This window comes from Callionymus lyra, chromosome 11, assembly GCF_982586985.1.
Source record: "Callionymus lyra chromosome 11, fCalLyr1.hap1.1, whole genome shotgun sequence".
NCBI lineage: Eukaryota > Metazoa > Chordata > Actinopteri > Syngnathiformes > Callionymidae > Callionymus > Callionymus lyra.
Window position 1 is genome coordinate 8299287 of NC_141828.1, and position 14130 is coordinate 8313416.

General features: G+C 39.1%; 1 protein-coding gene across 2 annotated transcripts in view; it reads right to left on the reverse strand.

Annotated features, from left to right (window-relative positions):
- smap1 (small ArfGAP 1) overlaps positions 1 to 14130 on the reverse strand; it is a 77039-nt gene that overhangs the window by 58583 nt on the left and 4326 nt on the right. For both annotated transcript variants that reach the window (XM_087802518.1, XM_087802517.1), the window contains exons 2-4: positions 6788 to 6921; positions 5212 to 5297; positions 1697 to 1769 (exon numbers count right to left, since the gene is read on the reverse strand). In XM_087802518.1, coding sequence (XP_087658644.1) covers positions 1697 to 1769; positions 5212 to 5297; positions 6788 to 6921 — 293 coding nt within the window. The remainder of the gene's footprint in view (positions 1 to 1696; positions 1770 to 5211; positions 5298 to 6787; positions 6922 to 14130) is intronic.

Consider the following 14130-nt stretch of genomic DNA (forward strand, 5'->3'; position numbering starts at 1 on the left):
AGTAGTCCTTCATTTTGTATGAGAGGTTTTCTCTATTTTAAACAAATGTTTCGCCATTTCTTTCAGTGAAAATAGTGTTTTTTGTACATTGAAGTCTTTCATTTTCTACATGGGAATTGTTTAATTTTTTTTATATTGGGATTCTACTGTTGTTCATGGCAGGTTCTTAATATATTTCTCTTAAGGTTTACACTATTGTACCATGGTAGTCTTCCATTTTGTATATGAGAGGCTTGCAAAAAAAAACTTTTACAAGAGGTCATTATCGCCTCCCTAAAACATATTTTGGATACGTTAGTTTAACATAATTTTTTTTCTTCCATTTGTATACGACATTCATATTTCTTTTTGTTTAGTTAAAGTTCTCCGTTCTTTTGATGAAGCGTTTCCGTTTAGTTTTTAAAATAAAGAGGTTTTCTGTTGTGCAAAATCTCATTTTTCATTTGTTTTGAGATCTTTTCCTTAATTTTAACTCCATATTTTTGTATCAGTGCACGAAGATGTTTTACATTCTTACATAAGAGGTTCATAGCAAAAGGTTTTATCAACTTGGTGCCAAGCTTTGCCAGAATAAACACAGGTATTTCTTTCATGGTCTCACAAAAGGTTTTCAGACGAGCGAACAAAAGTTTCTCACACCGACGTTACATCTTCAGTGCGACAGCGGAAGATATTCAATCATTCAAATCCTTTCATGGTTCATCTCGACTTGGACGTCCCTGCCTGAGATTTCATTCGACTAGTCGTAAAGTGCTGCTGATCACTGACACGGCAGATGCACATTAACCAGGATAATCTGTCTGAGGCCCCGACTGTGATGAAGACCCCTGACGTACGCTCTCAGACGTCCCTTCTTTCTCCAGGGTCTCTCAACACTTACACTCCTGTTCCTGCACGATTCAATCCCAGGTTCGTTTTTTAGCTTCTTCCTCTCGCCATAACCAGCATCCGTGTCGGTGGAAGGTCGGCCGTATAAATATAGAAGCTTTTGAAAAGTGAGGAAGAGCGAGAGCGAGAGCTGCCGGCAAAAGTCAGTTCTGGAGCCGCGTTCAAATGTTTGAAAGATTCAATAAAGGAATAAAGCAAGATCCGGGAATATTATTTTCTATGTTTGTTCTAAATGAGGCATCGACGGTTAGGAGTTAGAGAGTTAATGCTAGATATAACAGCGAACTAACAGCTCCGTGGTTCAGAAATGATTGAGAAAACGATGTAAACTGTTTTTACTGGTGTGTGACTTCAAATTAGATCCGATTTTCTAATCTTTATTTTATTCAATCGTAAAACAGATCCCTAACATGAGAATGTACTGTAAATAAAACAGCAGTTTTGTGTGTGTGTATGTGTGTGTGTGTGTGTGTGTGTGTGTGTGTCCCAGACCGATCGACCAAATCACTTGAAGAAGAACATGTAGTCCTATCAGTGAAGGTTTTAGAGGCTAATTTTGATTAAATATAAACCAAAAAATTAACATTCTTCACAAGGGAAATTGACATCATTTCCTTTTTCTAATTGTAACAGTGGAACAAATGGGGAGGAAGACACCCCGTGACCTTGGTGAGGTGGGTGAGGGGGTTGGTCACATTTGTTGTGAGAGGTTTTCACATTCATGAATGTTAGATATAACCTGATGAGTAACACACTCACAAACACAATCTTGACCTTTAACCTACAGTGTCCACACAGACACACGCACCTGTGCAACAGCCGCCTCCTTGTCGTAGTACTTCTTCCTGTCGTACTTGTCCCGGATCAGAACCTCCGCTGATCTGGACGCTTGAGTGAAGGATGTTAAACTTCAGGAGTGAGGAACAAAAATAGTTAACAGTCTGTAACTCCGACGGTTAAATGTAAAGGTTTGTTTTGGTCCAGTCTTTACTAGTCTTGGAAATATCATCAACATGTTTGATACCATCGCGGGTCGCAGTGATGTAACTAGTGATGTGTTGATGAAGCTTCACGAAACAGTGTCATGTTGTTTAGAGGTCAGTAGGTGGCGCCATCAGTTTAAAAATGATGTTTCATTAGTAGAGTTGTTCAAAACAAAGGAAAATAGTGCAGAGACGCCATCTAGTGGACTCATAATGGAAGTGGAAGATAATGACACTGCTTCATGAAGCTTCATCAAACCATCACTGGATGTCACACAATCAACAGCGAATAAATAACAGAGCTGCCAAGTGTCACACTTTGGATCTATGATAATAAACTTTGTTTGTATATTATTTAGCCAATCAAGGCCTTCCTTACGCAATATCAACCAATCAGAGGGAAACAGGAAACCAGACCATCATTATTAAACAAGTATGGATGTAGAAGAACGACTGCCGGCAACCGTCTGGTAAAAATAAAAGGAGAAACAAATGATGGCGTTGTGGGCAGAGCAGCATTTATAGAATTATTTTAGAAAAGATAAAAAAGGAATGGAAATAATGGATATTGGATTATTTATGTATTTATGACTGGAAACATGAATAATGAAAAAGAATACATAATTATTATCAGTGTTGTGCTGTATTCTAATTATTATTTAAACTAATCAAATAAAAAATGAACCTTGCATTGTTTATTATTACAAAAAAAACATTTGAATACAAAAATATAATAATAAATACCTTGTGTTGCGTTATTTGGGGGCAAAAAAAATCACTAGACACTAGTCGATGGCTGTTAGTCTTGGTAGCATTAATCTATTTAGGTGTGAGATTGAGACATTTTTGAACATTTAGAATTTATTTTTTGTTTTATTTATTTTATTTTTCAATTTGTGATCTCTCCATTTTTTAGATTTCCAATGTTAACATGAATTACACCATTTAACACCTCAACACATTCTTGGATTATATCCTTGAAATAGTTTGATTTTTATTTCATTATATAGACGTTAAATTGCATCTAAACACTAAGACAGTTGTTTGAAGCGACCAGTGACGAAGAAAAATCACGTAATAGGAAATCTTTTGTATTATTTCAAGTAATAAATGTAATACTTAAGTGTATTTATAACATTACCCGTAAAGAGCAAAACTTTTTGGTTAGATATCTTTGTAAATACAATATGAATTCATGAATAAATGTTATACAAGTGTTATTATTGCCATGAAACAAATACATAAATCAAAGTAAAGTAATTTATAATGAAGTTTTAAACAGGATTACTATTATTATCACTTTTACAATTAACGTGAAAGTATTCACAGCGTTTTAAATTTGCAGTTCAACTTCCAGCCGCTAGATGGCAGCAGACATTACGTCCTCCACAGCTAAAGGAGCAAAGAAATCTCGTGAGATCCCGGCTATGGCTGAGGACGAGAGGATACAGTCAACCCTGACCTCATGGGGGCCCCATGCAAAGGTCGTGTCTGGACTGGAGGGACTCAAAGAGAGACGAACCCACTCCAGAGTACAAAAGACTTTTTGTCCAAGTGAATAGAAAACCTGGAAGGAAACAAACCGACTCTGTGTGACGTCGCTGTGAAGTCTGGAGCCTTCGCATCTATAGCTTGTGTTCTCTGCGAGAGTCCAGCGACTGCAGCAGCAACTGGGATTCATCGACAAACGGAACGCCTGGATTTATGAATCCAAAGACAAGGAAGTGCGTGGATGGTGAAGTACACACACCGGCGACGCCCACATCCTCCCGCTCGCGTTATCTGCCGCCGTCAGCCGCCGGCGCTGCTGTCAGGACGACTAATGGACTTCAGAGCAGCGAAGAATGATGACCGGCCGCACAAACGGGCCTGCCAGATACAAGATAACGTATTAGATCTTAAGAGCCGGAGATTATTTATTTCAGCAGATGCTGCCGCGTGACCCGCGCGCTCAGGAGAAGCATGTGCTGAGATCAGCATTTTTACACAAGTTTACTGTTTAACTCTTTACATTTCTTATATTTGAGTTGCTCTCCACTGACCCGCAGCTGCTAAGAGATGTTGGAAAAAACAAGATGATTCACAGCTTCCTTCCCCGGAAAAGGAGATAATTGTGTTTTTATGAAACTGAAATATCAGGAGGAAGAAAAAGGCTTGACTTCCTTTTATTCGAAAAAGATATTTTGACTCGTCATTTCAGAAATAATGCTGAGATAAGAAAATACCAAGAGAAACATTTTTTGCAACTTGAAAATATATATATTTTTAACACATTTTGAATTAAGTTTTAACTCTATTTTCCTGATGTGTATCTATAATGTTGTATAATAGGTAGTGAAAGGTTGATGAGGTGTCATGATACAGCGGTGAAGCTTCATGAAACAGTGTCATGTTGTTTAGAGGTCAGTTGGTGGCGCCATCAGTTTAAAAATGATGTTTCATTAAAACAGTTGTTCAAAACAAAGGAAAATAGTGCAGAGACAACATCTAGTGGACTCTGAAAATAATGACACTGTTTCATGAAGCTTCACCAGAACATCACTTATGATAAGCCACTACATGGCGGTCTAAGTTTGACAAAGATGCATTAAATTAGTAGATCAGAGCCAAAGATTATAAAGCAGAGTGACATCTAGTGACACTGTATCATGAAGCCTCATCAGTGGTTTCATGAAGCCTCATCAACCATCACTATTAGCAACTGGTGTTTACCAGTAATGGTCTGATGAAGCTTCACGAAGCAGTGTCGTTATTTTCAGAGTCCACTAGATGGCGTCTCTGCACTATTTCCCTTTGTTTTGAACAACTGTTCTAATGAAACATCATTTTTAAACTGATGGCGCCACCTACTGACCTCTGAACAATACGACACTGTTTCGTGAAGCCTCATCAACACATCACTATTAGCAGCTGGTTTTTAAGTTGTTTCTTTTTTATTTGGTGATAGAATATGATTTTTTTTTTTACATATTATAATTTACTATTATAATTAAAATTATTCAATTTTTTTTTATTCATAGAACTGGTTTATAGATGCATTTAAAATGCATCGATCATTTTTATTGGATTTGAAGAAAATTATTTAAAATAAGTCATAAAAATAAAGCAACGTGGTGTAAAAAATGGAATAATCCAAAAATATAGAAAATGTAAATTAAATAATAGTTTAGAAACAAGAGTTATACTAAACTTTTACCGACATTTCAAAACAAACGATGAACATCCAGGTGGACACCTAACATTGTCACACACTCGACTTTGAGTCCGGACACAAGTGTCAGATGTTTCAACTACTGATGTGTGTGTGTTTGATGACAAGGTGACCAAACATGAAGGATACTGATCGCTCTGAGGTCTCATGAAGTTCTCTGGCAGGTGAGCTTCGTACAGACGCCTGGCTCGTCCATTACCCATGTCCACCATGCTCTGCGGGAGGAGACAGGACATTAGAAAGACTCGTGCAGGTGTGTGTGTGTGTGTGTGTGTGTGTGTGTGTGTGTGTGTGTGTGTGTGTGTGTGTGAGTGTGTGTGTGTGTGTGTGTGCAGCTTAAATGAAGAGGCGTGTGATGACGGCACGAGTGAAGAACGATCAACGTCCAGGAATAATTAGACCTTGAAAACTGTGATTAAAACTCTCAACTCAAACAATCAGAGATTTCACAGAGTCTGTGAGGACATTAATCACCGACACGCTCAGGTGACTTTGTCTCACGCGCACAAACACAAACACACACACAGACGCACACAGACACACACAGACACACACACACAGGCTTCTCTTCTGGGTGTAATTTAATCATCGGGCCGTGCTCGTTAACAGATACACAAACTAATTACATGTATGAGAGCGACTGGTGCAGACGGATGACTGCGGCGCACAACACACTCACACAACTCACACACACACACACCATCAAACACTACACACTACTATCTCTCAAGTGCAGAGATCTTTATCACAATCAGAGCAGCCATTATGTTGGACATAAATGTATCAGTTGGTGTCTGTGTGTGGGTGTTTTTGTTTGTGCGTTTATGTTTGTGTTGATGTCTGCCTGTGCATCTGTGCAAGTGAATGTGTTTGTGTGCATGTTTGTGTGTCTGCATGTTTTTGTGTACATACGAGTTTAAGTAATTGTGTGCATGTGTAAGCATGTGTTGGTTTGTAGGTGTGTAGGTGTGTGTAAATATGTGTACATGTGGGTGTTGGTGTTTGTGTGTAGGTGTGCTTGTGTGTATGTGAGTGCACGTGTGTCTGTGTGTGCATTTTTGTAGGTGTGATTCTGTCTGTCTGTGTGTGTGTGTTTGATTGTGCATGGGATTGTGTGTGTGCATGTATGTGTGTGTCTGTTAGTGTATGCGTGCGTGCATGTAAATAAACTGTACGAGCATGTGCGTGTGCACGTGTGTGTTTCTGCATGTTTCTGTGTACATATGAGTGTGACTATTTGTGTGTACGTGTGTGTAGGTTTGTGTGTATGCAGGTGTGCCTAAGTATGTTCGTGTCGGGGGTTGGTGTGTGTGTAGGTGGATGTGTGTCGGTGTGCATTTGTGTAAGTGGGAGTGTGGGTGAGGGCTTCTGATAAGTTGTGCGCGTGTGCATCACATGAGTGTGTGTTGGTGGGTGTGTGTTTGTGACCATTTAAGTGGGTGTGCGCATATCCATGCGTGTGTGTGTCTGTCTCTCTGTGTGCGTTTGTTTGTTTGTTTGAGCAAGGGCGTGCATGTGTGCGTTTATATGTCTGTTTGTGTAGGTGTGTGTATGTGTGTGTATGTATGTGCACATGTGTGCATCATGAGTGTTTGCATGTTTGCAAGTAAGTAAGAAATTATTATTTGTGTGCAGGAGTGTGTGTTTATTATGGGTGCAGTATTGCATGTGTAAATGTGTAAATGGGTGTCATGGGTGTCGTCACCTGGATCTGCTCCGGGGTCCACTGGTCCAGGTTGACGGACTTGACCCTGGAGATGTGGACTCCCAGGTTCCGGTGGATCCCTGCGCAGCGGATGCACATGAACACACCGAGGTTCCATGAGGCCCAGCGAGGACCTGATGGTCGAGAGGAGACAGTTGTGTATCACTGGATGAAAACCTCAATAACCTCTGAACATACAGTTCAATAAAAACATCTTCTATTCTCTCAGGTGACGGTGATTTCATTCATTTACATTAGCTTGCATTATAAAGTCCCAGTAACTACTTTAGTTATTGATGCATATGTACAATAGTAGCAGCTTAAATTAGTTTGTTGCAAATAAATATTGGATGTAAAAAATTTGTCTGTATTATATTAAGATAAAAAAAAAGGTCATTGTCACAAAAGGTCACAAAAAGAAATAATAATTAAAATATACATAATTATTTGCCTCCATTATTAAACCTTCCTTTAGAAAATAGATTTTATTTTACAGACAAAACTCTCAAACATCATCTGAACGAGTTTGAATCTCCAGGTGACCGTGAGGCGTTCAATGACTTCTTATCAAAAAACCCTTTTCATGTCTCTTAAAAAGAACGATAGAAGTGATTCTCCGCTCGAAACACAGATCAGTGAACTCGGTTCCAAACAATCTTTCCAAACGTTAAACGGTTTTAATGAAGCGTCGCCTGCTCTCACGGAGACGATGACGTTCGCTTGAAAACAGCTTCAGATTAACTCGCGGGTCACGGTTTTGAAATAAAGAGTAAATCGGAGTGAGGGATGAAACATCGGCAGGTTCTGCGAGCGGAGGAGAAAACATCCTGCAGCTCGACACCAGCTTTGATTCCTCCTGACAGGGTGTGAGAGGAGAACACGTGTGTGTTGTGCCCACGAGCAGGAGCTGGTCCAGAAGACTCCTCGTGAAGTTCCTTCAGAGATGCCTTCATGTTCACCTCATTCACACGTTCTTACGTCCTCTTGAACCTTCAGACCCGTCACTGGTCACATGGATCCACATGTCCAAAGACCACAAGGTGAAGTTTATTTTGACACAAATTAGCCCCAAAATAATGCTGTCAGAACACAATACATCCAAAGAATGATAACAGAAATCAAAATCACTTCAAAGAATTGTTTTAAATATTCATTCATTCATTCATTTTCTATCGCTTTATCCCTTATGAGGGTCGCGGGGAGACTGGAGTCTATCCCAGTATCATAGGGCGAGAGGCAGGGGACACCCTGGACAGGACGCCAGTCTGTCGCAGGACACACACAGACACACAACCATTCACACACACACTCATACCTACGGACAATTTCCCCAAAGTTCTCAATCAACCTCTGTATGTTTTTGGACTGTGGGAGGAAACCGGAGTGCCCGGAGTAAACCCACGCAACACGGAGAGAAAATACAAACTCCTATTATTATTATTAATATATATCGTTTTTTATTAAAGCTTAAGTTTAAGCTCCAGCGATGTTTCAAAAATACTGTTTTATCTCCAACAACTTACGATATTAATCACTTAGTTTAATTTAATTATTTTAGGTTTACATTATGAGTTCTATTAACTACTTTAGAGGAATTATGCGTAATTTGCCCAAACACAGTGGGCCTAGAAATCTAATTTTTCTCAGTTAAAATTTTCTTTTTTCATTTAATCTTCAAAAATGTTTTTTTTTATTTTACAGACACATAACGTTTGTGTGAGAAACTCTTCTCTCTATATTTGTTGTAGTAAAAGCATGAGATCGATTTTTTTTTTATTATGTTATTCTTTACTCGTTCATTTCTCAATACAAGGAGGATACTTTTGTTACCGTCTTTTGTCCTTTTTTTTAATTTATTTTCCCTTCAATAAATTACTGTATATAATAAAGAAAATGCTTATTTATTTTTTAGAATGTCATTGCATAATTACATACCTGTTCTTATACTTTACTGACAACATTTTTGTCCTTGTTTTTTTACTCTTTTTCTATCATATTAAAAACATTTTTTATTATATTTGTTTTTTTGGTTTGACGGCCCCTCACTACAGACGCAGAATATAATGTCCATCCGAATACACTGTCCCTAGGAATGAGTGTGTGTGTGAATAGTTGTCTGTCTTGGTGTGTCCTGTCCAGGGTGTAAAACTGGAAGTCTGTGAAGAGTTTTAAGGATCGGAGGAAATGTGAGTTCTTCTACTAGAGCGGCTCAGAATTCTTGCTGTAGAGTTTTGTATGAACTGCAGGCGAGACAGATCCTTCTTGTTTAGACATGAAAATAAACTGTTACAATAGTATAAACCCATGGATTATAAACTCCTGATCATGTTGTGACATCATTTTCCTAAATTTAGAGACTTTTCTCAGTTGAAAGCAACAGTTTTTGTTCATTTTAACACTGAGCCTGTGGCTCTGTCTCCACAAGTGTTGACCTCTTGACTTTGAGACCCCTGGCATCAACAGGGTCCATCAGCCTGGTGAAGAAAGAAGGAGCTCCTGCTCTCCCAAATCTCAAAGAGGATCGACCCAGAATAAATCATTTTAATATTCATCTCCTGGTTCTAATCCCAGATTATCTGGCATCTCAAAGCCACTCTGAGCGAGGAAATACGAAAAAAAGGGATCAAACGCCGACGGTTTCCCGGTCGCCCCGGCGGAGGGTCGTGGAGAGAGTCGGGCGAGCGAAGGTCTCGCCAATATTTGGTAAGAGTCCACGCTAATGCTTTAATGCGCCGGCGCTAATGCGCTCCGCGGCCTAAAGGAGCGTTAAGTCCCGACGAGCGATTTCATCCCCGGGTCACGTTGATCTCCCGACGCCAGCGAACGCATCACGGCGTCTTCTTAAGTGGTCCCGAGTGATTCCCGCCCAAAACTCATGTGACCTCAGGGGGTCCACGTATGACATTGACCGTCTCTTCGTCTTTTAAACCCGGACGGGGAAAAAAAATCGATGTTTCAATTTCAGCAGGATTTGCAGCCGTTCATAATGAAATCTCATTTACAAGCCAGAGTTCCTGAGAAGGAAAATCAATCAGAGGTTCATTGTGTCCAGGAGAGCGAGAGGTGTGTCACGAGATGGACAGTTGTGAGTCTGCTACACTCGCCACGTGTGTGTTACCGATGTCGACGATTAATGAAACGTTCCGACATGAAACGAAATTTCAGTTCAAGTTGTTTCTCGGCCAGAATAACTCATTCAATAACTTCATTTTGAATTGTTGTCTTTGTACTTTGTTTTGAACAACTGTTCTAATGAAACATCATTTTTAAACTGATGGCGCCACCTACTGACCTCTGAACAACATGACACTGTTTCATGAAGCTTCATGAAACAGTTTCATTATGTTCAGAGTCCACTAGATGGCGTCTCTGCACTATTTTCCTTTGTTTTGAACAACTGTTCTAATGAAACATCATTTTTAAACTAATGGCGCCACCTACTGACCTCTAAACAACATGACACTGTTTCATGAAGCTTCATGAAACAGTTTCATTATGTTCAGAGTCCACTAGATGGCGTCTCTGCACTATTTTCCTTTGTTTTGAACAACTGTTCTAATGAAACATCATTTTTAAACTGATGGCGCCACTTACTGACCTCTAAACAACATGACACTGTTTCATGAAGCTTCATGAAACAGTTTCATTATGTTCCTTTTAAAAACATGGCAAATCCAGGAGCCTATGAAGGTAAATTATAATTTAAAACAATAACATTCGCCTAATATTTTGTATTTTACTGATATCATTTCAATAGAGAGATTTGATACATGAGTAGAATTAATGTACTTTTATACGAGGGAAATCTGAAAATATTGTATCGGCCTTTAAAATGATTAAAGAAAAAATAATTATAAAAAAGTTTGATTTAAAGAAAATTAGTATTTGTTAATGAAATATATTTTTCTTAAGTGATCATGATTTAAAATGAATAATTTTGAAATTAAAGTGTTTAAAAACAGGTTTTTAAGTAATATTTATATAATATTTTTCTCTTATATGGAATAGAATATTGGGATATGGACGTGTGTGTGTGTCTACTGTATATGTATGTGTGCGTTGTGTGTTGATTTATGTGTGTGTGCATGTAAATATACTGTATGTGCATGTACATGTGTTTGTGTGTGTGTCTGCATGTTTTTGTGTACATACGAGTGTGCATATTTGTGTGCATGTGTGTTTGCGTGTGTGTAGGTGTGGGTGTTTGTGTTCATGTGTGCATGTTTTTGTGTACATATAAGTGTGCATATTTGTGTGCATGTGTGCGTGTCTGCATGTTTTTGTGTACATACGAGTGTGCATATTTGTCTGCATGTTTTTGTGTACATATGAGCTTGCATATTTGTGTGCATTAGTGCGTGTCAACATGTTTTTGTGTACATATGAGTGTGCATATTTGTGTGCATGTGTGTAGGTGTGTGTATGTGCAGTGTGTGTGTTTATGTGGGTGTTTGTGTGCATGTCTGCATGTTTTTGTGTGCATATTTGTGTGTATATGTGTGTGTCTGCATGTTTTTGTGTACATATGAGCGTGCATATTTGTGTGCATGTGTGTGTGTCTGCATGTTTTTGTGTACATATGAGCGTGCATATTTGTGTGTATATGTGTGTGCGTGTGTGTAGGTGTGTGCATGTGCATTGTGTGTGTGTTCGTCTGGGCGTTTTGAGATTTAAAATGAGTTTCTCCTTATTCTTGACGTTTATTTCCCCATCTTTCTCTTTGCAACTGTGACGTTCATGCGATACACACCCACTTGGCCTGTGACACACAACAAGTGTGACACACAACAAGTGTGACACACAACAAGTGTGACATGCGTCAATGACAAACAAAGTCATCACAACCGAGCGACACACTTGATGACTGACAGGTGGGGGGGGGGTGTTCGACGAGCAACCGGGCGTGAAATGAAAACCCAAGTGTGTGTCTGAGGAGTGTTGTGTGTCCTCAGGTGTCCTCAGGTGTGTGTCGCTGCAGGTGGACACACGTGGGTTTGTTATGAGGACGGATCTGTGGCCTGGATTTAAGATCCTGCTCAACTATTAACCCACGAACCGCCTTGATATATTGTCATAAAATGAAGCCCTGATGAGCTGCCAAAACATTACGACCACCTGCCCAGCAGCAGAGAGAGCTAGAGGAAGTAAAGCAGCACAGTGCTGCCCCCTGCTGGTTACATCAGCGGCAACATTATCTCTCGACTAGATGGATGTTTGTTGTCTTCAGGGCAAACGCAGCTGCAGCAAATAACAAACATCAAATTTGAGAAGCAAAAGCGATGACAAAGAGGGAGTGTGTGACTGAATGTTTGTCGAGTCATGTTGTGTGTCATCAAAATGTATGACTGTGTAGTTGGAAATTCTATATTAGTGTGGGTTTAGTTTCATTTTTAGTTTAGCACACAATTCAGGGCCACAGAAGAAAATATAAAATTCATTATTTGACTGAAAACAACTAAGCATCGCTTATCCAAAAAAAAAACACTATTACGACAAAAGCTACACAAGAAAATATCAATACACTGATATATGGAAATGTTTTTCATGATTATGTAGCATCGGTTTTTTTTGCTTCCAAATAATATGCTTGTTCGATTTAAGTGTGTGTAAAAATAAAATACTAAATCTAAAATAGATTTGTTATTTATAATTATAATGCATTATATAATGTAATTTTCATTTCTTCATTTCTTCTGGCCGCTAGATGGCGGCAGTCATCATGTCCCCCGGCAGCCAAAGGAACAACGACATTCTGAGAGATCTCAGCCATGACTGAGGATGAGAGGATACCGTTGAATGACCTTAACAGCTTTTTAAGCTTATATTTGGACATATTTGGTTTTAAAACATTTAACAAGACTCATTTGGTCTGTAAATTCTGAGACGCCAGAGTGAAGTACTTGTGCAATACTACAAATATATTCTTGTCCTTAAAAACCAATTACAATTATAATGTTATTTAATTATTATTAAAAGTTGTTCATTTTTTTTTAATGGATACAATGCAGGTGAATACAATGTGGTATTTTGAATAAAATGATCACATATTTAAGTGTATTTTTTTACACTAGTAACACAACTTGTTCGACAAAGTTCAGTTTTTTTGGAGGCCGGGGATTTATATATTCATATTCTGGTGATGCTCCAGTTTCGTTGTGAAATTAAATGACAATAAAAGCATTTTTTATTCTATTCAAATTGATTTTATTTCAGCTTGAGTTGTCGCCTGAAACATGTGGTAATCCTCGACTCCCATAATGCATTGCAATAGTTTGCAAGAACCCTTCTTCCAGGTATTAAATAACTTTATTTCAGCTCTAAAACAAATTAACGTAGCAACAGGCGTGCCTCCGCGACATCGACGCTGACGAACGGTCGCGGCGAACGCATTAGCGGCGGCGCTGAGGGACATTAGTGTGATTTAGACTCGCCCTCTGAAACCAAGAGATCTCGCCACCACTTTTTTGTGTTGTTGTGGTTTCCTGCTCATTAACTGTCGAGCGGCAGCCGACGCCGGTGACAATGTTTGGCTCCTCAATCACTTTGATTCATGCCGCCATTAGTCGACTATCAAAACAGTATCATCAATTCCAGCGGAACGTCATCCATCACGCCAAGATTTTACAGCGGCTCCGTCACACGACGTACAGCACTAGCGCACAACGGTCATTTCTACTTCAACAACATCAGTCTAGGAACTCAGATTTCCTCCAGAAACCCTTCTCCACACTCAAGTCCTGGGTTTGCTCCTGGACCTCCTCCCTTGTCGAGGCGACCACCTGACAAGATACTACAACAACTGGTGCAACTTCAAGCCTCTCTTGAATGACTGAGCTTCTATCTTTGAGGGGGGGGAGGGTATTACTCTGTCCATGTCAACGTCTGTTTTACACCAAAATCCAGTATTTTACAAGATTTTTACAAGATTTGGCCCAAGTATCAGTCCACTTAGATAAGTAGATCTTGTGCAGAGCTCGGGTGGGATATTTTGTCAGAGGTAAATATTACAAAACGAACCCCCGGCAGAAAAGGTCATGAGATTTTTCACTAAGTGATGTACTCACTTTTGTTGGCAGGGGTTTAACTATTAATGGATATATTTTGAGTTACTTTGAGCGAACAATAAATGTACACCGTTGTATAAACTTTACACAAACTACTTCTCATTGTGTCCAAGTGTCATTCCGTGAGGGTTGTCTCACTGAAAATATATACTTAAATATCTGCAGAAATGTGAGGGGTGTACTCACTTTTGTGATACACTGTAAGTATATCATGTGGAGGTTTTGTGATAATACAAGTCAAATTTTGTACAATTCCTTCTAAAATTCGTCCTTCCCTAA